The sequence below is a fragment of the Anomaloglossus baeobatrachus genome, chromosome 5, assembly GCF_048569485.1.
Source record: "Anomaloglossus baeobatrachus isolate aAnoBae1 chromosome 5, aAnoBae1.hap1, whole genome shotgun sequence".
In the NCBI taxonomy this organism is placed as follows: Eukaryota; Metazoa; Chordata; class Amphibia; order Anura; family Aromobatidae; genus Anomaloglossus; species Anomaloglossus baeobatrachus.
In genome coordinates, this window is record NC_134357.1 from 277,389,321 (window position 1) to 277,411,425 (window position 22,105).

The 22,105-nt window shown below is 46.1% G+C and overlaps 1 protein-coding gene across 1 annotated transcript; it reads right to left on the reverse strand.

Moving 5' to 3' along the window:
• Positions 1 to 681: 681 nt before the first annotated feature.
• On the reverse strand, positions 682 to 21,800 carry LOC142311273 (uncharacterized). Its single transcript, XM_075349518.1, has 5 exons — positions 21,634 to 21,800; positions 17,906 to 18,011; positions 9,488 to 9,667; positions 5,597 to 5,973; positions 682 to 3,877 (listed from the first exon to the last, which is right to left on the reverse strand). Exons 3-5 carry the CDS (start codon positions 9,660 to 9,662, stop codon positions 3,761 to 3,763), a joined length of 669 nt encoding a protein of 222 aa, XP_075205633.1. The 5' UTR covers positions 9,663 to 9,667; positions 17,906 to 18,011; positions 21,634 to 21,800; the 3' UTR covers positions 682 to 3,760.
• Positions 21,801 to 22,105: the final 305 nt, after the last annotated feature.

Genomic DNA, 22,105 nt, shown 5'->3' on the forward strand with positions numbered 1-22,105 from the left:
TGCGCAGCATGGGGGATTGAGCACGATGGGGGTGCACACCTCCCCTCAAAACACATACACGCACCGCACAACACACACTGGGAACCACAAACACCGCCCTACACAGACACCCACAGACAACGCCGCACACACACAACACACAAACACCGCGGCACATGCAAATATACGCACACACCACGCAACACACACACACACACACACACAAAAAAAACTTACCTTCCCCCAAAACACACACACACACCCCACACAAACCGCGCAACACACACAGCACCACACACAATGCTGCAGACACACAGCGCTCCAAACAACGCAAATACACACAACGCAACACAAAACACCGCTCTCACACACACCCACATTTGCAGTGCCCTACACAAACACTTGGCAACTACACACAACAACATCATATATATTAATATATCAAAAAGCACACATTAACTACACAAATTCTAGAGTACCCGATGCATTAGAATCAGGCCACGTTCTAGTATATATTCTATATATATGCACTTGAGGGAGCAGTTTCATATTCTCATTTTCGTACATATGAAAGCTTATGTAAGCTTATCTGTGCGTCAAGCCATAGAGTATTGTGCTGTCCAATTTTTCACATGTGCTATAGTTTAGAAAAGTTTATGTATAAATTATGTTCAGGAATAAAGAGGTGCAGAAAAAAACAAATCCTGGTTTAATAGTTTATTAATCAAATAAAACAAAATATATTCAGAAAGCTGTAATTTCAATCAAGCATTAAAAAATACTCATTACAAAATCGCTCAGAAAGAAAGCTCATGGCACATGTAAAGGCAAGGTGCCATCTGTGCCACCCTTCCAGAGAACAGAAATCCTTTCTATGCTCATGTGGTAAAATCCTTTGAGTATGAATCAATGTATAGTTTTATTTTTTCCTTCCATTGTTGTACATATACACCACACAAGGAAGAGAGTAAAAATCCTGCTCTTCTCCTCAATTGTATTTAAAGCCCTGTCTATATGATATATTATTGTTTATAAAAATACATGTGGACACTATATACCCATACATATCAGCGGAGGAATTCACACAGTCAATGGCCATATACTATAGACAAGCAGATAACTACTGCACAAAGACTGAACTCAGGAGCCACCAGCAGTGACGTGTCCCTCCAGAATATACTTCTCTCTGAGACACAAGTAGCCATGGTCCGTACACTATGTGAGTACTCTACTCACTGTGCAATATAAACTATGTAAGTTTTCATTCCACTAAAAGGGAAATTACTCCACCAACTAATGCCAGCTTATTGGCTTTTCTGTGCCCTCCAAATGGCGATGCTTTGGACGTGGTGGTTACGTGTGCGCTTTATCTCAATGAAAATTAAAGCTGGAGTAATGGTTTAAACATGTCTATCTGTAGTGATTAGTTGAAAGCGCTTTTAGTTGTCTATAGAAAGACATTTATGAAACCAATGAAGACCTGTGTACAGTGCTCACCTGACAGATCTACAATCTTTGCCCAATTTGCACATGAAAAGATTGATCATAGTTTGGGCTAGGTATTATTGGCCATGCATGCCCCTGTACACACCAAGGTTTGTGATAATAATGGAGGCGCACACACACGTCCTGTAACATAAATCTAGGATGAGTTCTTAACTGATCCATACACACTACAGAAAAGAGTTACAAAATATGACCAAATCAAGCACTTTACCTTTTCTGTCATCCCTATCATCTGAGCTTGTACGCTCTTGTGAACAGGACCATGGCTCCCCTCGTTACAATTGTTCAGTATTTTGTATGTTTAATCTGAACTGTAAAGCGCTGAGGACTATGTTCGCTATATAAAAAGCAGGCTGTGTGTTATACATTTAACATTACGCTCTAATGACCTGGATCTAGTAAACACCTACAGTTACACCACTTTTAGTGGACTTTTATCCTCTATGGGAAATGGATCAGTTCTCTTCCCACTAAAAGAGAAAAGCAAACTTAAACAGCTATAAACCCCGCACCGTCAGCAGGTGAACTGTAGGAAACATTCCTGGAAGCTGGAAAAATAAAAAGTAAAGTGACAAACTACTCTGAATGCAATTTTGTGTCCCACAGCAAGATTGTCACCCCATCATGAGAGGAAGCTAGAAATGATGCCTGCGACTAAAGCTGCATTTACACGAAGATAATCGTGAACGAGTGGGTATAAAAATGTTCATTTTGCAACTCTTGGCTTTCTTTAAAATGCTTTACTGTGTATTAGCAAAACCCAATTTCAGCCGACCATCTAATGTGTAAGAGTGGCTCCTGACTGTCCTTTCAGAGATGGTGTTGAGGGACATTACGGTTCAGGGAGTCGAAATTGAATCTCATAGTCCCTTTGATTGGTGGGAAAACAAACTACTGACATCCTGGCATGCAGAACACAGGAGAGCATAAAAGAGCCAAGTGACTGTATATGGGGGAGTCTGGAGCTGTGCACCAACTGCTATTTAATGTGTACGGCCAGCTTTAGTATTAATACTGTATTAAAGGCATAAACCGTTTTTAACTGTGCAAATTGAGTGCTCTTGAAATCACTGGCATCTCCCTGTGTTACACACATGCTGGCTGCACCTTTACAGAAGGCTAAAGGCTGTTTTACCTTTACATTTTCTTCTAGATCCCGTTTGCAGCAGGGATCAAAGCAGTAGTCTTAGGTTAAGTTCACACACGGCATTTTTCTTTTTTTTAACCACAAAGATGCGTTTTTCCCAATGTGTTTTTTTTTTTTTTTTTAAGTCAAATCTATTGACTGGAAGGGCTGGAAAAACGCAAAAACAATTGACATGCTGCATGTTCAAAAATGCGGCCAACAAAAGATGTCCAGTGTGGACAGCAAAATCAAAATCTCAGACTTTGCTGGGAGAAGGAAATGCATGCATTTTGGTGCATCTTTGTGATCTGAAAAACACACCAAAAAGATGCCGTGTGTGAACTTAGCCTAACATCTGGGACCTGTATTTCCCAGCAAGTGTGCGTGCTAAGGCCCAGTGCCCACACTGCGTATTTTGAAGCAGATTTTCAGAAATCTGCAGCAAAATCTGCATGTCTATTGTGAAATCAGAAGTGTTGTGCCTATGTTGAGTATTTTTTCCCTTGCGTATTTGGTGCAGATTTCTTTTTTTTTTCCTCAGACTTTGCTGACTTCACAATAGACATGCAGATTTCTGAAAATACACGTCAAAACTACACAGCGTGGGCACTGGGCCTAATAGTGGTGTCTATTTATTTCAGGTTCTACAGTAAAGTGACATTTAGTTCATGAATGTAAGGCTATGTGCCCACGTGTGTGTATTGCATGCAGTTACGCTGTGTTCTGCACTGCCGCATAACTGCATGCGTCCTGCATCCCCAGCACAATCTATGAAGATTGTGCATAATCCATGCCCATGTGGCGTATTAAAACGCAGCGATTTGCATGCTGCCAAATCGCTGCGTTCTAAAAAGCAACATGTCACTTCTTTTGTGCGATTTGCATGCTGTCTCCATTCGGTCTATAGAGGGAGGCAGCATCCAGAGCGCATGAATTCTGCAGTCACCAAAGTTTCAGAACGGAGCTTTTCAGCTGCACTCTGAAGCGGACATGCAGGGACGTTACGCTGCGGTGCAGAGCGCACACACGTGGGCACACAGCCTAAATGTGCATTTGGTAATCACCGCTGTAATGGCGCTTTCACATTTAGCTCATTGAACAGGATATTACTGTAGAACACAGGTTCTTATTTATCTCTTGCTACTGTGCTTATGAGGACAGAAAGCTCAGGAAATCGTCAAACTCATTTGCACTTTTGTTGACAAATTCTTTTGTTCTTTGTCTGATTTTCAAGATTTCTTCATCTTGTTGCAAAGGTTCATCTTCCTGCAAGAGAAAAAAAGAGGAACAATTTAACAAAACACTCAAAAAGAGTTGTCCACTACTCAGACACCCCCTTCTCAATCAGTATGTTCTCTTACAGTAAAATAGCAGCTATACAGACCACCAGAGCCATTCCAGTGACATCTGCATCTGCTCTCCCAGGGCGCACGTAATATTATACCATGTGAGCCCTGGGAGAGGCATTGCCGACACTTTTGGAATGGTGACACCACCGGAGGAGTGGATAGCTATTATTTTACTTAGGGGAAAACCGTGATTGAGAATGGGTTGTCTGAGTAGTGGGCAACCCCTTTTGAGTAATATAGAAGATCTGATTTACATTACTCACAAAAAATAACGTTAAATGAGGTGTTGGCAACAGAGAGTAGCATGGTCACATTGCACCACTGGGTCTCAAATCTGGCAGTTAGGCTCAGTAAAGGCCCTGTCACACACAGAGATAAATCTTTGGCAGATCTGTGGTTGCAGTGAAATCATGGACATATTGTTCCATTTGTACACAGCCACAAACCTGGCACTGATTGTCCACAATTTCACTGCATGATCTGCCGCAGATTTATCTCTGTGTGTGACAGGGCCTTAAGTCTCCAGTAATTGACGCTCCTGATTGGAGTCACAATAGCTCCACTGTAATAAAACAGACTATATCAATATTTATTTTTCATATGCTCACACTAAAGGGCTTGTAGCACAAACACCTATACACAGTGGAGTTAGTCAATGCATGATTGCTGGTGATGTGACCAATTCATCCCCCCATCGATTACAAAGTCTCCTTTAAAAAGTGTCAGTGAGCATGTGCAAACATTGCACCATGAACTGTATATAGTAATGGAGACAATACACGTTCACTAAAGATTCCGTCATTCTTTTGGTGTGTGTAGGTCCTAACAATCATACATTTAAAGAAGTGGTTCACCCATATTTATTATTTGCTAGATCGATATTGTGTTGAGAAACTATGTTTCTCTCAAATACTTTGGTGTTGGCAATAGTGCCTGTGAGAGGAGCTATTGCAGTCCACTCTTCCCCATCGCTTGACCCCCAGGCTCTGTGACCTCATGGATCCAGCGATGTCACGTCAAGTTTCTGATTATGTGACATCACTGTGGCCGGCTCCATTCTTAGAGCATGTCTCCTGCTTGCAGCGCTTTGCTGTGAGGGAGCAGGGAGCTCATTGGCTGTCACGCTGGGCTGTGGGATGAAACACCGCCCACAGCCCATCATTCACGGAGACCGTGGTCAGCCGCGGTGATGACAAGTGATCAGGATCTTGACGTGACAGCACGGAGCCTGGGGGTCAGGCGATGGAGAACAGTGGTCTGCAATAGCGCCTCTCACAGGCTATTAACAACATAAGGTATTTGAGAGAAACATTGTTTCTCAACAGAATATCAATCTAGCAAATAATAAATATGGGTGAACCACCCCTTGAAGATTCATCCTGTAGATAGGCAATACGTGTTAACGGGACACCAACTTATAAAAGGTTTTTCTATCACATCAGAACATCATCCAAGATCAGAAGAAATGAAACCCCTAGGATCTCAACCAACACCCAATAACAGTAGTTCTGGAAATTAATCTAATCAATTACCAGTCTCAGGGCTGGTCTCGGCCTTGAAGAGACAGAATGCAATTTTTGAGAAGATGAATAGGATTAGAAAGTAGAGAATAAGAAATATAAGAACAACATCCTACCTCATCGCTGGAATCAGATTCCATGTATATTGTTGGATATTTATCACTTATGCCTGTTTTTACAAATTCTCTTAAGCTTTTTGCCATTAATTGCAGCTCTTCTTCCCTGTAAGCATAGATACATCCATCCTCTCCCACTAGTATGATGCACTGCACACTAGGAAGCATGACATCAATGTTCTCCAATGTACCAAACACTTGCATTCTGGTCGGTTTGGGGAGATACAACTGTTCCCAGCCTTCTTGCATAAACGTTTGCCCCATGTAAATGGTGCCATTAAGATCACACAACCGCAGGAAATAGTTGCTGTTCTCCCATTGAATTATGGTGTCCTTATTGCTCTGCACAAATCTTGAGACGGCTTCAAGGTTCTTTGCTGTTAAATTTAACAATCAGATTTATAAAATTAAACTTTCTTACTGCGGATAACTACACACTGCTGAAAAATGGAAATTGGATAATTAAGCTACGTCCACACTTGTCCATGTGGTAATAGAATGAACAGAGAGCCAAGAAAGAGGCAGGTAGCAATGTGCATGTGTCACCTGTGTGCCATTCTTTCCATATGGCGCTGCCCAGCATTGTGCTTGGCTGTTCCTGGCAGCCCCTTATACAATGAATTGGGCAGGCAGTATTCAGGCATCCAACATGCCACTCCATTTTGAAACACGAATAAACGTTCCCATTTTGCCAATCGGTGCCTGCCCCTAAGACATGACAGTCCCAGCTGTCAGATTTATCGTGGCTGGATAGCAAAATTAAGGGGAGGGGGAATGCATGCCTTTTATTTTAATTAAAAAAAAAAATAATGTATCTTATTTAAACAATTTATTAACCCCTTCAGCCCCGGGGCACTTTCCGTTTTTTGCGTTTTTATTTTTTGCTCCCCTTCTTCCGAGAGCCGTAACTTTTTTATTTTTCCGTCAATCTTGCCATATGAGGGCTTGTTTTTTGCGGGACAAGTTGTACTTTTAAATGAAACCATATGTTTTACCCTATAGTGTACTGGAAAACAGCAAAAAAATTCCAAGTGTGGAAAAACTGCAAAAAAGTGTGATGGCACAATAGTTTTTGGGATGTTTTATTCACCGTGTTCACTATATGATAAAACTGATGTGTGGGTATGATTCCTGAGGTCGGTGCAAGTTTGTAGACACCAAACATGTATAGGTTTACTTGTATCCAAGAGGTTAAAAATAATTCATAAGCTTGTCCAATAAAAGTGGCGTACGTTTTGCGCCATTTTCCGAAACCCGTAGAGTTCTCATTTTTTGGGATCTATGGCTCAGTGACGGCTTATTTTTTGTGTCTCGAGCTGATGTTTCTAATGGTACCATTTTTGCGCAGATGCTACGTTTTGATCACCTGTTATTGCATTTTGCGCAAAAATTGCGGCGACCAAAAAACGTAATTTTGGAGTTTGGTAAACGGCGTAGTGGCAAAAAAATTCCAATCAGGTTAATTGATTTTATATTTTGATAGATCGGGCATTTCTGAACGCGGCGATACCAAATATGTGTATATTTATTTTTTTTTAACCCTTTAAATTTTCAATGGGGGGGAAAGAGGGGTGATTTGAACTTTGTTTTTTTTTTTAAACTTTTTATTTTTTTTTTTTACATTTTACTATTCCCCCTAGGGGGCTATAGCGATCAGCAATCCGATCGCTCTGATCTATCTGCTGATCACAGCTATACAGCTGTAAACAGCAGATACAGTCACTTTCTGCTTCACTGACCTCCGGGCCGAGTGAAAACGAAAGTGACTCGTCATAGCTGCAGGCATTATCACATGACCCTGTGCTACCATGGCAACCACCGAAAGTCACGTGATCACTCACGTGACTTCCGGTGGGGGCGGCGGTAAGTGAAAATCTTCACCGAGCGTATATACATCTCGATGCCAGACTTTGGCAGCGAGATGTAAGGGGTTAATGTTACAGGTGGAATGCGATTCCACTCGTATCATGCAGGCACACATGTCAGCTGTTAAAAACAGCCGATATGTGCGCCGATCGCCGCCGCCTGCCCGCGGCAGGGCTTAACGGGACACGCTCCATGACGGATAGATCCGTCCATGGTCGTGAAGGGGTTAACGAATCTGCATTGGTTCCTCGTATTTTGATACACAGCCAAAATAACGCACACCACTGGGAAATGCAGCCTGTAGCCATCTGCTTCATCTACGCTGGGTATCAATATCTGGAGGAGCCTGTGATGTTTTTCCCTTATTTTTACACTCTACAACCTATCAAAGATGCGGTCACAGAAGGTGGACAGGGGACGAAGTGAATAAGTATGAGAGTTATTTATTGGACCCAGAAGCAGTGTGGCAGTAAATAGAATTCTCCTGTTTTAATCTCAATTTTGCTTGCTTTTAACTTTTTTTTTTTTTGTCCCCCCCCCCCCCCCCGGGTGGCTGAACCCGAACAGTAAACACGGACTTCCTTCAGAAAGTCAGTGTTTGGGTCCGGTACAGACCCCAAACTTTACAATTCAGGTTAGCGTATCACTATTCAGAACACTTTTGTAGTCTCAATCTCCAGGAATCTGATAAAATGTTACATTTGTAATTGATGACTTTTGCTGATTATCAGGGTTAAGTGGAAAGATAATTTCCATATTACAGCAGATTTTGAGCAATGATATAAGTAAGAAATACATTACAGCCCATTTAAATGAGCCGATAACCAGCTAACGAGCACTCGCAGGAGAGGGCTTTCCCGATTACTTTGTTTGTGTAAACATGCCTGCAATCATCTAATGTACAATCACCGTTCGTTACTAGGAAACATAAATTAATCATTAGGCTTCATTAAAGGGAACCAATCACCAGGATTTTCGTATATAACCTAAAGCCAGTGTTATACTTGTGTGAGGTCATACCCATGTAACCAGAAGGGGCGGGGCCTCAGCAAATAGGAAAATGTTGCTTCCTGGTATCAGCTTAGTTGGCTGAGGCCCCACCCCTTCTGGTCACATGGGTATGACCTCACCACAGGTCCTGCTGGTGAAAAGTTAAATCGATTGTATAATACTTATGCTGATTCTAAAAGGGAGAGGGGATAACTCTGAATACCCCCCCCTCCCCCGATATTATCTGATCCTCAGCTGCTGTCACTCAAAAAGCTGCCGATTTTATAAACTTTACATTCTTGGATTTCAAAATCTATATATCCGACATCACCACTAAGAGGTATGTATAGACTCAGTCTGATAGTGCCAGTATAGCACTGGCTACAGGTTATACACAAAAATCCTGATGATTGGTTTCCTTAAAGATATGAGAACATGAGAACAGACTGTTCAGTGTTTTGGATCAGATTTTTTATTAATATTTTTATAAACATGAACAACCCCCCCACCCCCCAAAAAAAAACAAAACAAAAAAACCCCAAAACAAATCTTCCCCCATTTATACAACGGTAATCACAGACAGCCAATAAATTCTACACCAGTGCTATCCATGATTTTCACGGATTCATGATCTTGGATGTGGGAATAGGGCATTATTCATATGTGTCACAGTCAGCGATCCACAGAGAAGCCGCACGTCTTGCAACCCGAATTTGACAGCCTTATAAGCATATAGGTGAAGTTCAAGTTAGGAGACCCACAGCTGCAATGTGGATTACAACCTATGCCCAGACTATGGCATAAATGTGTAAAAACTGAATTTGTTTGAGCCATGTCTTGGATTTAATATGGACGTTTTCATGATTTTTCTGCAGTCACATGATGTGCAAAAACACAGACACGTGAGTAGTCCCACAGAGTTTAATGGATACATGTTACCTCTGCGAAACCCACAGATGGAACACGTACATTGATAAGGTTTGACTGAGGCCTTAGATATATTAGACCAGCTCTTGCATTGTTCACAATACTTACAATCCTTTTCCAAAGTCTGCATAAGTTCTTTTCCTTTATAGAGAAACTGGTTGAATGGTTCTTTTATGCTGTCTGGAGACAATAACTCCTGGATAGACGAAGGATCTTCAGATAGAGAGTGCTTTCCTTGGCTGAGTTCCATTTGTGATTTTGTAAGAAGACTTGCGAAATCCATTTTCCCTATGTAAGGTAATTTACATATAATCAATCTACACCTACGTAGATGTACAAATATATTTTATACTTAAAGGGCCACTTAATATGGTGGTTATGGTGGTCTCCTAAAAAGAGCCACCCCTTGGCTGGGTCCTTCCCGGAGGGATATCTGGCTGGTTTCTGTCGAGACTCCTAACAGAGGCTCCACTGACTTTTTTGATTTGCATTTGTGATTTTGTAAGAAGACTTGTGAAATCCATTTTTCCTATGTAAAGTAATTTACATATAATCAATCTACACCTACGTAGATGTACAAATATATTTTCACCCAAATCACAATCAGAATTCTGTTTGCTTTGGTAGCGTAAATTTAGGTTTTTGTTTGTTTATACTAGAGATGAGCAGAAGACATACTAGGGATTCAAGCAGATAGGATGCAGTTTGCAGGCGGCCAGTAATACTGACATGGCAGATGGGCATTACACAGTAATCTGGTGGGGACAACTATAAAAGGGATCATTTATATGACTACAGATTGGCTTCAAATTTGATCTGCAGTCATTTATAGCCTGTGTACAGGCTGTTTCATGATGTGCACTGAGCTATCAATAATTGATCGTTCTGTGCATAGGTTGCCATTGTTCCCAGCAGTGCAGGTCCTATATACACTGGATGATGCGCTACCAAAATCAATTTTTAAATAAGCTTTAAAATCATTTGACCCAACAACGGAGCTATCTGCTTTTTCATCTTGTGATTAAAAGCCTCTTTACACAGGCCAATTAGTAAATGTGTACATATCTTGCGGACCATTTGGGTCGCTAAACACAAGCATGTGGGCAGCCCCATAGACTATAATGGGTAAGAGTTCTTCCATGGAAAATTACAGACAGCACACAGACATGAAAAACTGACGTCTTAATGAGCCCCTAAGTAAGGTTAATTAGCGGGGTAAACATCTTGCTGCAATGCCTACATGTTATTTCAGAATTTGCATTGGATTGTGCTGTGGATTTCAGATCATGCTTTGTAAGGCTCTGTGCGCACTAGAAAGAAGGGAATTTTGTTACTTACCGTAAATTCCTTTTCTTCTAGCTCCAATTGGGAGACCCAGACGATTGGGTGTATAGCTACTGCCTCCGGAGGCCACACAAAGCATTACACTAAAAAGTGTAAGGCCCCTCCCCTTCTGGCTATACACCCCCCGTGGGATCACGGGCTGCTCAGTTTTAGTGCCAAAGCAAGAAGGAGGAAAGCCAATAACTGGTTTAAACAAATTCAATCCGAAGAACATCGGAGAACTGAAAACCGTTCAACATGAACAACATGTGTACCCGAAAAAAACAAAAATCCCGAAGGAAACAGGGCGGGTGCTGGGTCTCCCAATTGGAGCTAGAAGAAAAGGAATTTACGGTAAGTAACAAAATTCCCTTCTTCTTCGGCGCTCCATTGGGAGACCCAGACGATTGGGACGTCCAAAAGCAGTCCCTGGGTGGGTAAATTAATACCTCATGTTAGAGCTGCAAAAACAGCCCTTCCCTACGAGGAGGCAACCGCCGCCTGTAGGACTCTTCTACCTAGGCTGGCGTCCGCCGAAGCATAGGTATGCACCTGATAATGTTTGGTGAAAGTGTGCAGACTCGACCAGGTAGCTGCCTGGCACACCTGTTGAGCCGTAGCCTGGTGTCGTAATGCCCAGGACGCACCCACGGCTCTGATAGAATGGGCCTTCAGCCCTGAAGGAACCGGAAGCCCGGCAGAACGGTAGGCTTCAAGGATTGGTTCCTTGATCCATCGAGCCAGGGTGGATTTGGAAGCCTGCGACCCTTTGCGCTGACCAGCGACAAGCGCCGTGCGGGAAATGTAGATTCTGAGTGCTCTCACCAGATCTAACAAATGTAAATCCTTTTCATACCGATGAACTGGATGAGTACAAAGAGAAGGTAAGGAGATATCCTGATTGAGATGAAAGGAGGATACCACCTTAGGGAGAAACTCCGGGATCGGGCGCAGCACTACCTTGTCCTGGTGAAACACTAGGAAGGGAGCTTTAGATGACAGCGCTGCCAGTTCGGACACCCTCCGAAGAGACGTGACCGCTACCAGAAAGGCCACTTTCTGTGAGAGTCGAGAAAGTGAAACATCCCTCAGAGGCTCGAAGGGCGGCTTCTGGAGAGCAACTAGTACCCTGTTCAGATCCCATGGGTCTAACGGCCGTTTGTACGGAGGGACGATGTGACGAACTCCCTGCAGGAACGTGCGTACCTGAGGAAGTCGTGCTAGACGCTTTTGAAAAAATACAGATAGCGCTGAGACTTGCCCTTTAAGGGAGCCGAGCGACAAACCTTTTTCCAACCCAGACTGCAGGAAGGAAAGAAACGTAGGCAATGCAAATGGCCAGGGGGACACTCCCTGAGCAGAGCACCAGGCTAAGAATATCTTCCACGTTCTGTGGTAGATCTTAGCAGACGTGGGCTTCCTAGCTTGTCTCATGGTGGCAACAACACCTTGAGATAATCCTGAAGACGCTAGGATCCAGGACTCAATGGCCACACAGTCAGGTTCAGGGCCGAAGAATTCAGATGGAAAAACGGCCCTTGTGACAGCAAGTCTGGTCGATCTGGCAGCGCCCACGGTTGTCCGACCGTGAGATGCCACAGATCCGGGTACCACGACCTTCTCGGCCAGTCTGGGGCGACGAGTATGACGCGGCGGCAATCGGACCTGATCTTGCGTAGCACTCTGGGCAAGAGTGCCAGAGGTGGAAACACATAGGGCAGCTGGAACTGCGACCAATCCTGCACTAAGGCGTCTGCCGCCAGAGCTCTTTGATCGCGAGACCGCGCCATGAAGGCCGGAACCTTGTTGTTGTGCCGAGACGCCATTAGGTCGACGTCCGGCATTCCCCAGCGGCGACAGATTTCCTGAAACACGTCCGGGTGAAGGGACCATTCCCCTGCATCCATACCCTGGCGACTGAGAAAGTCTGCTTCCCAGTTTTCTACGCCCGGGATGTGAACTGCGGATATGGTGGAGGCCGTGGCTTCCACCCACAGCAGAATCCGCCGGACTTCCTGGAAGGCTTGCCGACTGCGTGTCCCGCCTTGGTGGTTGATGTATGCCACCGCTGTTGAGTTGTCCGACTGAATTCGGATCTGCTTTCCTTCCAGCCACTGTTGGAAGGCCAGTAGGGCCAGATACACTGCCCTGATTTCCAGAACATTGATCTGAAGAGTGGACTCCTGCTGAGTCCACGTACCCTGAGCCCTGTGGTGGAGAAAAACTGCTCCCCACCCTGACAGACTCGCGTCTGTCGTGACCACCTCCCAGGAAGGGGGTAGGAAGGACCTTCCCTGTGATAATGAGGTGGGAAGAAGCCACCACTGAAGCGAGTCCTTGGCCGTCTGGGAGAGGAGGACTTTCTTGTCTAAGGACGTCGACCTCCCGTCCCATTGGCGGAGAATGTCCCATTGAAGTGGGCGCAGATGAAACTGGGCAAACGGGACTGCTTCCATTGCTGCCACCATCTTCCCCAGGAAGTGCATGAGGCGTCTTAAGGGGTGCGATTGACCTTGAAGGAGAAACTGCACCCCTGTCTGTAGTGACCGCTGCTTGTCCAGCGGAAGCTTCACTACCGCTGAGAGAGTATGAAACTCCATGCCAAGGTATGTCAGTGATTGGGTCGGTGACAGGTTTGACTTTGAAAAGTTGATGATCCACCCAAAAGTCTGGAGAGTCTCCAGCGCAACGTTTAGGCTGTGTTGGCATGCCTCTTGAGAGGGTGCCTTGACAAGCAGATCGTCTAAGTAAGGGATCACCGAGTGTCCCTGAGAGTGCAAGACTGCTACCACTGCTGCCATGATCTTGGTGAAAACCCGTGGGGCTGTCGCCAGACCGAAGGGCAGGGCTACGAACTGAAGATGGTCGTCTTCTATCACGAAGCGTAGAAAACGCTGGTGCTCTGGAGCAATCGGCACGTGGAGATAAGCATCTTTGATGTCTATTGATGCTAGAAAATCTCCTTGAGACATTGAGGCAATGACGGAGCGGAGGGATTCCATCCGGAACCGCCTGGTTTTTACGTGCTTGTTGAGCAGTTTTAGGTCCAGAACAGGACGGAACGAGCCGTCCTTTTTTGGCACCACAAACAGATTGGAGTAAAAACCTTGACCTCGTTCCTGAAGAGGAACAGGGATCACCACTCCTTCTGCCCTTAGAGAGCATACCGCCTGCAGAAGGGCATCGGTTCGGTCGGGATGTGGGGAAGTTCTGAAGAACCGAGGTGGAGGACGAGAACTGAACTCTATCCTGTACCCGTGAGACAAAACGTCTGTTACCCACCGGTCTTTGACCTGTGGCAGCCAAATGTCGCAAAAGCGGGAGAGTCTGCCACCGACCGATGATGCGGAGGGAGGAGGCCGAAAGTCATGAGGCAGCCGCCTTGGAAGCGGTTCCTCCTGTTGCTTTCTTTGGGCGTGAGTGAGCCCGCCAGGAATCTGAGCTCCTCTGCTCCTTCTGAGTCCCCTTGGACGAGGAGAATTAGGCCCTGCCCGAGCCTCGAAAGGACCGAAACCTCGACTGTCCTCTCCTCTGTTGAGGTTTGCTTGATCTGGGCTGGGGTAAGGAAGAATCCTTACCCTTGGACTGTTTAATGATTTCAGCCAATTGCTCACCAAACAGTCTGTCACCAGATAATGGCAAACTGGTTAAGCATTTTTTGGAAGCAGAATCTGCTTTCCATTCCTTTAACCACAAGGCTCTGCGCAAAACCACAGAGTTGGCGGACGCCATTGAGGTACGGCTCGTGGAGTCTAGGACCGCATTGATAGCGTAAGTCGCAAACGCAAACATTTGCGAGGTTAAGGACGCCACTTGCGGCACTGATGGACGTATGAGAGAGTCCACCTGCTCCAGACCAGCTGAAATAGCTTGGAGTGCCCACACGGCCGCGAATGCTGGAGCAAACGACGCGCCGATAGCTTCATAGACAGATTTCAACCAAAGGTCCATCTGTCTGTCATTGGCATCTTTGAGTGAAGCCCCATCTTCCACTGCAACTATGGACCTAGCCGCAAGCCTGGAGATTGGGGGGTCCACTTTTGGACACTGGGTCCAGCGTTTGAGCACGTCAGGGGGAAAGGGATAACGTGTATCCTTAAGACGTTTGGAGAAACGCTTGTCTGGATAAGTATGGTGTTTCTGGACTGCTTCTCTGAAGTCAGAGTGGTCCAGAAAAGTACTCAATTTACGCTTGGGATACCTGAAACGGAATTTCTCCTGCTGTGCAGCTGCCTCCTCTGCTGAAGGGGCTGGGGGAGAAATATCCAACAGTCTATTGATGGCCGCTATAAGATCATTTACCATAGCGTCACCATCAGGAGTATCCAGATTGAGAGCGGTCTCAGGATTAGACTCCTGATCAGCTACCTCTGCCTCATCATACAGAGAAGCCTCTCGCTGAGACCCTGACCAGTGTGATGACGTCGAGGGTCTTTCCCAGCGAGCTCGCTTAGGCTGCCTGGGACTGTCGTCCGAGTCAGAGCCTTCAGCCTGTGATGCCTGAGACCCCCTTGTAGCCTGGACTAGTTCCAACCGAGGGGGACCGGGGAACATTGCATCAACAGTGTCCATGGTCTGAGTGACCGGCCTGGACTGCAAAGTTTCAAGAATTTTTGTCATAGTCACAGACATCTTATCAGCAAAAACTGCAAACTCTGTCCCCGTCACTGGGGCAGGGTTCACAGGCGTCTCTGCCTGGGCCACTACCACCATAGACTCCGGCTGACGAAGTGGCACAGGGACCGAACATTGCACACAATGGGGGTCAGTGGAACCTGCCGGTAGATCAGCCCCACATGCGGTACAGGCAGCATATAAAGCCTGTGCCTTGGCACCCTTGCTTTTTGCGGATGACATGCTGTTGTCTCCTCAGAGCAATGGGGTATAAGCCAAGAAGCGACCGTACAGTGCAAGATATAGGTACAGACAAAAAAACACTAAATAACACTGTGGCACTAGTGGGGTCAGCACTTTTGTGCTGCTTACCGCCCGCTTAACAGCGGGTGTGTGGTCGCCAGAATCCCTTGTCTGGGTCTCCCAGGGCTATGTCCGTTCTCCAGCTCAGACTGCATGCAGGAATGGCTGCCAGCGTCCTGTGAAGAGGGGCGGGCCGTGGGCGTGCTGCAGACAAGAGCGGGAAACTGGCGTCCCACTGTGCCGAGTGAGAGGGCTGGAGTATGTAAATAAGACTCCAGCCCTCGGCGCTGACCATTGGACAGCGTCTCTCCCCTTCCCTGACTGACAGGGCTGGGGGCGGGAACGAAACGGAGCTAGGCCGCAAAAGCCGGGGACTAGATTTATGAGCGCTGCCGTCGTAAAAGCACGGTCAGCGCGAGTCCCCGGCGCACTACAAGTCTCAGCCGCGCCGCCGCTCCAGGGGCGGTCGGCGCGGTAGTTCCCAACACAGAAGTCACTCAGCTAAGCTGTAGTGAATAAGACCCAGGCGCGCAGCGCTACTGTCCCCGGCGCACTAGCACACCCAGCAACTCTGGCGTGTGTCTGTGCCTGTCTGTACGGGGACACAGAGTACCTGAATGTTGCAGGGCCTTGTCCCTGACGGCACTCAGCTCCTATCCAGCAGGATCTCCGGGTCTGTGGATGGAGCCCGGCCTCAGAGTCTGGAGGCCGGTAAGATCCCACTTCCCCAGAGCCCTTCAGGGGGATGGGGAAGGAAAGCAGCATGTGGGCTCCAGCCTCCGTACCCGCAATGGGTACCTCAACCTTAACAAACACCGCCGACACAGAGTGGGGTGAGAAGGGAGCATGCTGGGGGCCCTAGTATGGGCCCTCTTTTCTTCCATCCGACATAGTCAGCAGCTGCTGCTGACTAAACAGTGGAGCTATGCGTGGATGTCTGACCTCCTTCGCACAAAGCTTGAAAACTGAGCAGCCCGTGATCCCACGGGGGGTGTATAGCCAGAAGGGGAGGGGCCTTACACTTTTTAGTGTAATGCTTTGTGTGGCCTCCGGAGGCAGTAGCTATACACCCAATCGTCTGGGTCTCCCAATGGAGCGCCGAAGAAAAGGATTTTTCTCAAGAAATTCTTAAAAGTCTGAAAGATTAGCGCACCTGCGTTCAAAAAACGCACCAATAACCGCATGCGGTTTTACCGTGTTTTTTTCCGCAGGTTGGTCCCTGCGTTTTTTTTACCATTACCTATGGCAAAAAACGCAGGTACCTGCAGTAAAGTAGTGACATGCACATTCTTTTCTCAAGAAATTCTGCAGAAAATGTTCTGGAGAAAAAAAACGCAATGTGCTATCTTTTTTTCCATAGGTTTTCCTGGGGAATGTCTGCAGAAAGGTTACAACCATTTTCTCAAGAAATTTCTGCAGCAAAAAAAAAAAACAAAAAACACACACGTAAAACACAGTGTGCGCACAGGGTCTAAAAGGTGAAAATCTGCAACATGCTCCGATTTGCATGCTGCGTTTTTCAACTACATGGGACTTAAAAGCCTCATCTATTTGTATTATCCTGGATGCTGCAGTGGATTTGGAAAGTCTTAGGCCTTGTTCACATGTAACTGCTGAATATTCTGCAGCGATTTGACAGCACATGTGCGCTTCAAATAGCTGCAGAAACACTGCATAATGGATGCAGTTTTTCTGTAGAAAAAAAGCCGATTTCATGCGCTATGGCTGCTGCCCCCACCATAGACAGAGCGGGAGCTGCATCCATAGCGCATGGAATAATTGACATGCTGCTTTTCTGAACGCACGGATTTGGGTCAAAATTTTAGCATCTAAAGCGCTGCGTTCACAAAAGCAACGTGTGCACCTATCATGCACAATCTACATAGATTGTGCTGGGACGCAGGACGCATGCATTTACGCTGCAGTGCTATACGCAGCGTAAATGCATGTAATTGCGCAACGTGCGCACTGCCCAAAGCGCGCGTTCTAAGAAGTGACATGTCACTTCTTTCCTGCGCTCTGCATGCAGCCCCTGCTTTGTCTATGGGAGGGGCTGCAGTCAGAGCGCATGGAATTGGCTTTTTTTTCATTACGGACTGTTTCTGCAGCGATTTGAAGCGCACGTGTGCTGTTCAAATCGCTACAGAAATTTCTGCAGGGCAGAACGCTACGTGCGCACATAGCCTTACAGCAAAAATCTGACATGTCTGAACATGGCCATATAAACTTTAGGAAACAGCATGTATTACTGCTGCTCCATGTGTGAAGCAGTTATAATGCACTTACTTGTCTAGATCTTTGGAATGCTGATCAGATGATGAATAGCTCTCTATGTGGTCACCGCAGGGCAACAGCTGGTACTCTGGAGTAAAGCAATGCATTCAGTCCAATTCTGTTATGATAAAACACAAGTAAATCATTTATATTTTTACTGTTATTCCGCTGAAGGAGGCAGATCAGAAACTGCCTACATTGTAGAGAAAGAAAACAAGACAAACACATTCCAACCTGCCCTGGTTTATGGCCAGGAGACTACCTTTGATAAAAAGAAGGGTCAGGACAAGCTGTTATCAGTGTCACAGGGCAATGACCGCATTCTGCAGATTTAGGGGTACTTCTCACATAGCGAGATTGCTGCTGAGTCACGGTTTTTGTGACGTACCAGTGACCTCTTTAGCGCTCTCGCTGTGTGTGACACTGAGCAGCGATCTGGCCCCTGCTGTGAGATCGCTGCTCGTTACACACAGTGCTGGTTCATTTTTTGGGCATTGCTCTCCCGCTGTGAAGCACACATCGCTGTGTGTGACAGCGAGAGCAACGATCTGAATGTGCAGGGAGCCGGCGTCTGGCAGCGTGCGGTAAGCTGTAACCAAGGTAAATATCGGTTAACCAAGCGAAGGGCTTTGCTTGGTTACCCGATATTTACCTTGGTTACTAGCATCCGCCGCTCTCAGGCTGCCAGTGCCGGCTCCCTGCACACATAGCCAGAGTACCCATCGGGTAAATAAGCAAAGCGGTTTGCTTATTAACCCGATGTGTATTCTGGCTACGAGTGCAGGGAGCCAGCGCTAAGCGGTGTGCGCTGGTAACCAAGGTAAATATCGGGTAACCAAGCGCTTGGTTACCCGATATTTACCTTAGTTACCAAGCGCAGTATCGCTTCCACGCGTCGCTGGGGGCTGGTCACTAGTCGCTGGTGAGATCTGCCTGATTGACAGCTCACCAGCGACCATGTAGCGACGCACCAGCGATCCTGACCAGGTCAGATCGCTGGAGCGTTGCTAAAGTGTGACGGTACCCTAACAGATATGATCAAAGTAATGAACAGACATTGTGCTCAATAAGCTTACACCTTTGACCATTGGACAGCCACCTCTGCCTAGCCCCACAACATGTGTGCTTAGATGAGCCATATATAGGTAGACAAACCCCGACAGCGGCTTATCCCTCGGGGAGCAACAGATCAAACAAACAAGCAGAAATTAAATTTTCGCAGCTCTGAATGCATACATATACATTATATCTCTCCACACATATACACACACACACACACATATATCAGTCATGAAGTATACGAGTATAATGAAAGTAAATGGGGAACTCCATTAATGAATCTCACTAGCAAAATTTGAGTGCCGGATTTTTTTCCATACATGATCAAAACTTTTGACGTGTCAAAGGAGGGGAAAACCCCCCCAAAAAAACATTAAGGCCCAAATAGGATTGTCCTGATTTTGGGGGAACTGCCTTTTGTTACTGGTTGTTTACCCTCCCAGCCCCCTAGTAGTGTTATAATAAAGACCTATGAGTGCATTTACCCGTTCACAACCTTGGACAGACCTGTAAGGCCAAGACTCTTTAATGACTAAGGCTTCTTTCAGATTGCGTTTTGCCTTACGTTCACAGGTCCCGTGGGGGCATCCGTCCGAACCGCCCTTTCCCCACCCCGCAAAGCGTGTTTCGGACGCATGCATCGGCAGGGCCATTGACTGCAATGGAGCCCACTACGTAGTAGACTACGTTCGGGTGTCCATCTGCAGAAAACGTATATGTACAAAAATGGTACAAAACAGAGCACATGCTAGCGTAGTGTGCTCCTTAACAGTGAATGGCCCTGCCGGCGCATGCGTCCGAAACACGCTTTGCAGAGTGGGGGAGGGGCGGTTCGGACAGATGCCCCGACGGGACCTGTGAACGTAAGGCAAAACGCAATCTGAAAGGAGCCTTAAGTTTTCCCTGCACCTGCGGATCTGATCAGCGAATATCTGCAGCTAACTAAACAAGTTAACTAGTTAAATCCCGCTGTCAATCTCTCACTACAGAATTTAAAGAGGACCAACAACACGATTTTACCATCTGAAGTAAAGGCAGTGCCATACAAGCAGTAAGACCACGTCAATCCGCACCGCCATCTGCGGCGCAGTGATGCAATATCTGGATGCTGATGGGTTGTCATGACAACTCATGACCCGTCACTGTCTGGAAGAAGTTCCTGTGAACGCTGGCATTCACAGATCATCAGCATTTCTGCTGATCAGAGAGATCCCAAAGGATTCCTCTCAGGCCTGAAACACACTTCCGTTAAAAACACGCACGTGCTGCGAGACACGTATTTACCCTGCGTGTTGCGTGTGGTAAGTACGTGTCTCGGGTACGTGCACACGTAGAACCGGTAATTTGCATACTCACGTGGTCCTTCCTGCTGTCCGTGGTGCTGATCTTCGGTCTCCGGTCCTGCCATCTCCCCGCTGCTGCCAGCCACAGTGAAGTGAATATTAAATGAGAATAATGAGCGGCGGTCAGCAGCAAGTGACAGCAGCGGCAGAGACAGAAGGGCTGGAGAAGGTGAGTAAATGTTTTGTGTTTTTTTTTCACTGATACGTGTGTTTTCTCCGGCGCGTGTCACACGGGACCGCATCCACACTACATCCGTGTGGTACGGGTGCGGGCCGTGTGACACCCGTGCTGCCGGAGAAAACGTGGACATGTCAGCGTGTAGAAAAAACGGACACACGTTCTGTGTGGTTTTACATGTGTGTGCCTGCTACAATAGGGTAGCATTGCTGAATGTGTCTCCGTGCCGCCGGTACGTGCAAAAAATGACAAACACGTACCGGCGGCACGGATGTGTGTCGTAGGCCTAAACTGGAGAAGCAATGGGAAAGGACCAGTTTAAAGCTCCCTAAGAAGGCTACTAAACAAGTGTGTAAACAAAAAACATTTGGCATCGCCGAGTTAAAAATTGCCACATCAAAATATAAATTAATCTGATTAGTAACGGGCGTAGGAGGAGGAGAATCAAGAATCAATTTTTTTCTTCTTTGGGTTGCCATAACATTGCAAAAAACAGGCGATCAAAAACATCAGATCTACCAAAAATTATATAATTAAAAACACCAGCTGAAGACGCAAAAAATAACCGTCACTGAGGCCTAGATCCTGAAAAATGGCGACGAAAGTATTATATATATATATATATATATATATATATATATATATATATATATATATATATATATATATAAAAAACAAAAAAAAAAAAAAAAAAAAAACTTTTGGGGGGCAATTTCACCACAGTTGGAATTTTTCCCATTTTCCAGTACAATATAGGGCAAAATTAATGGAGTCATTCAAAAGTACAACTCGTCCCGCAATAAACAAGCCTCATATGGCTATATTGATGGAAAAATAAAAAGTTATGGTTCTGGCAACAATCCAAGGAAAACACAGAAAAGCGCCGCCAGGGCGGTGAAGGGGTTAAGGCCACAGATTAGTCACGTACACACAGGTGACTCATTGCCCGGGTACAGGAGACGGCGATTCCTGCACTGCCCACTAGGGGGAGACACGCGTTCCCCCCCATAAACCGTACTTTTTAGTCCTATTATCTAGTCATGTCCCCCAAACACCACACATATAAATGGCGCCAGTATCAGGACGATGACCCCAGAGCTGCCGCTATTCGCCTCAGTGTCAGGCGCCGCCTCGGTATATGTAATAGAAGCGTTCCTTACCTCATAAGCAGGGCTGTTGGCGGGGGCTTCACTTGTAGTCTGGGCAAGGTAGTGTATACATAGAGGATATATCTGGAAGAACCAGCCAGATATATCGCACTGTGTATACACGACCTCCGCCGCTACCTGCCTCTTAAATAGTTCAGAAAAATATGACTTGTCTTAAGATGGCGCCGAAAGGGCAGCGTTCCTGGTCACATGACGTGTTCTGGCCTATCAACGAACATCGCCCATTCGCAGTTTCACTACGGTAGTTCCTGAATAGCAGGACCAGCTAGTACGTGCGTCATGTAGTGAGTGGTGGGAGGAGGCGCCATTACTCTCTGCCCTCCGTGTCCTGTGGTGACGGTCATATGTATCCTGCCTGACACGGCAGCTATTCGGCTGAACGCTGTACAGCTCACATTACATGATTATTAGCCATATATTATCTTCTATTTATATTTCTGTCAGAGTTATTAACTCATTTCTT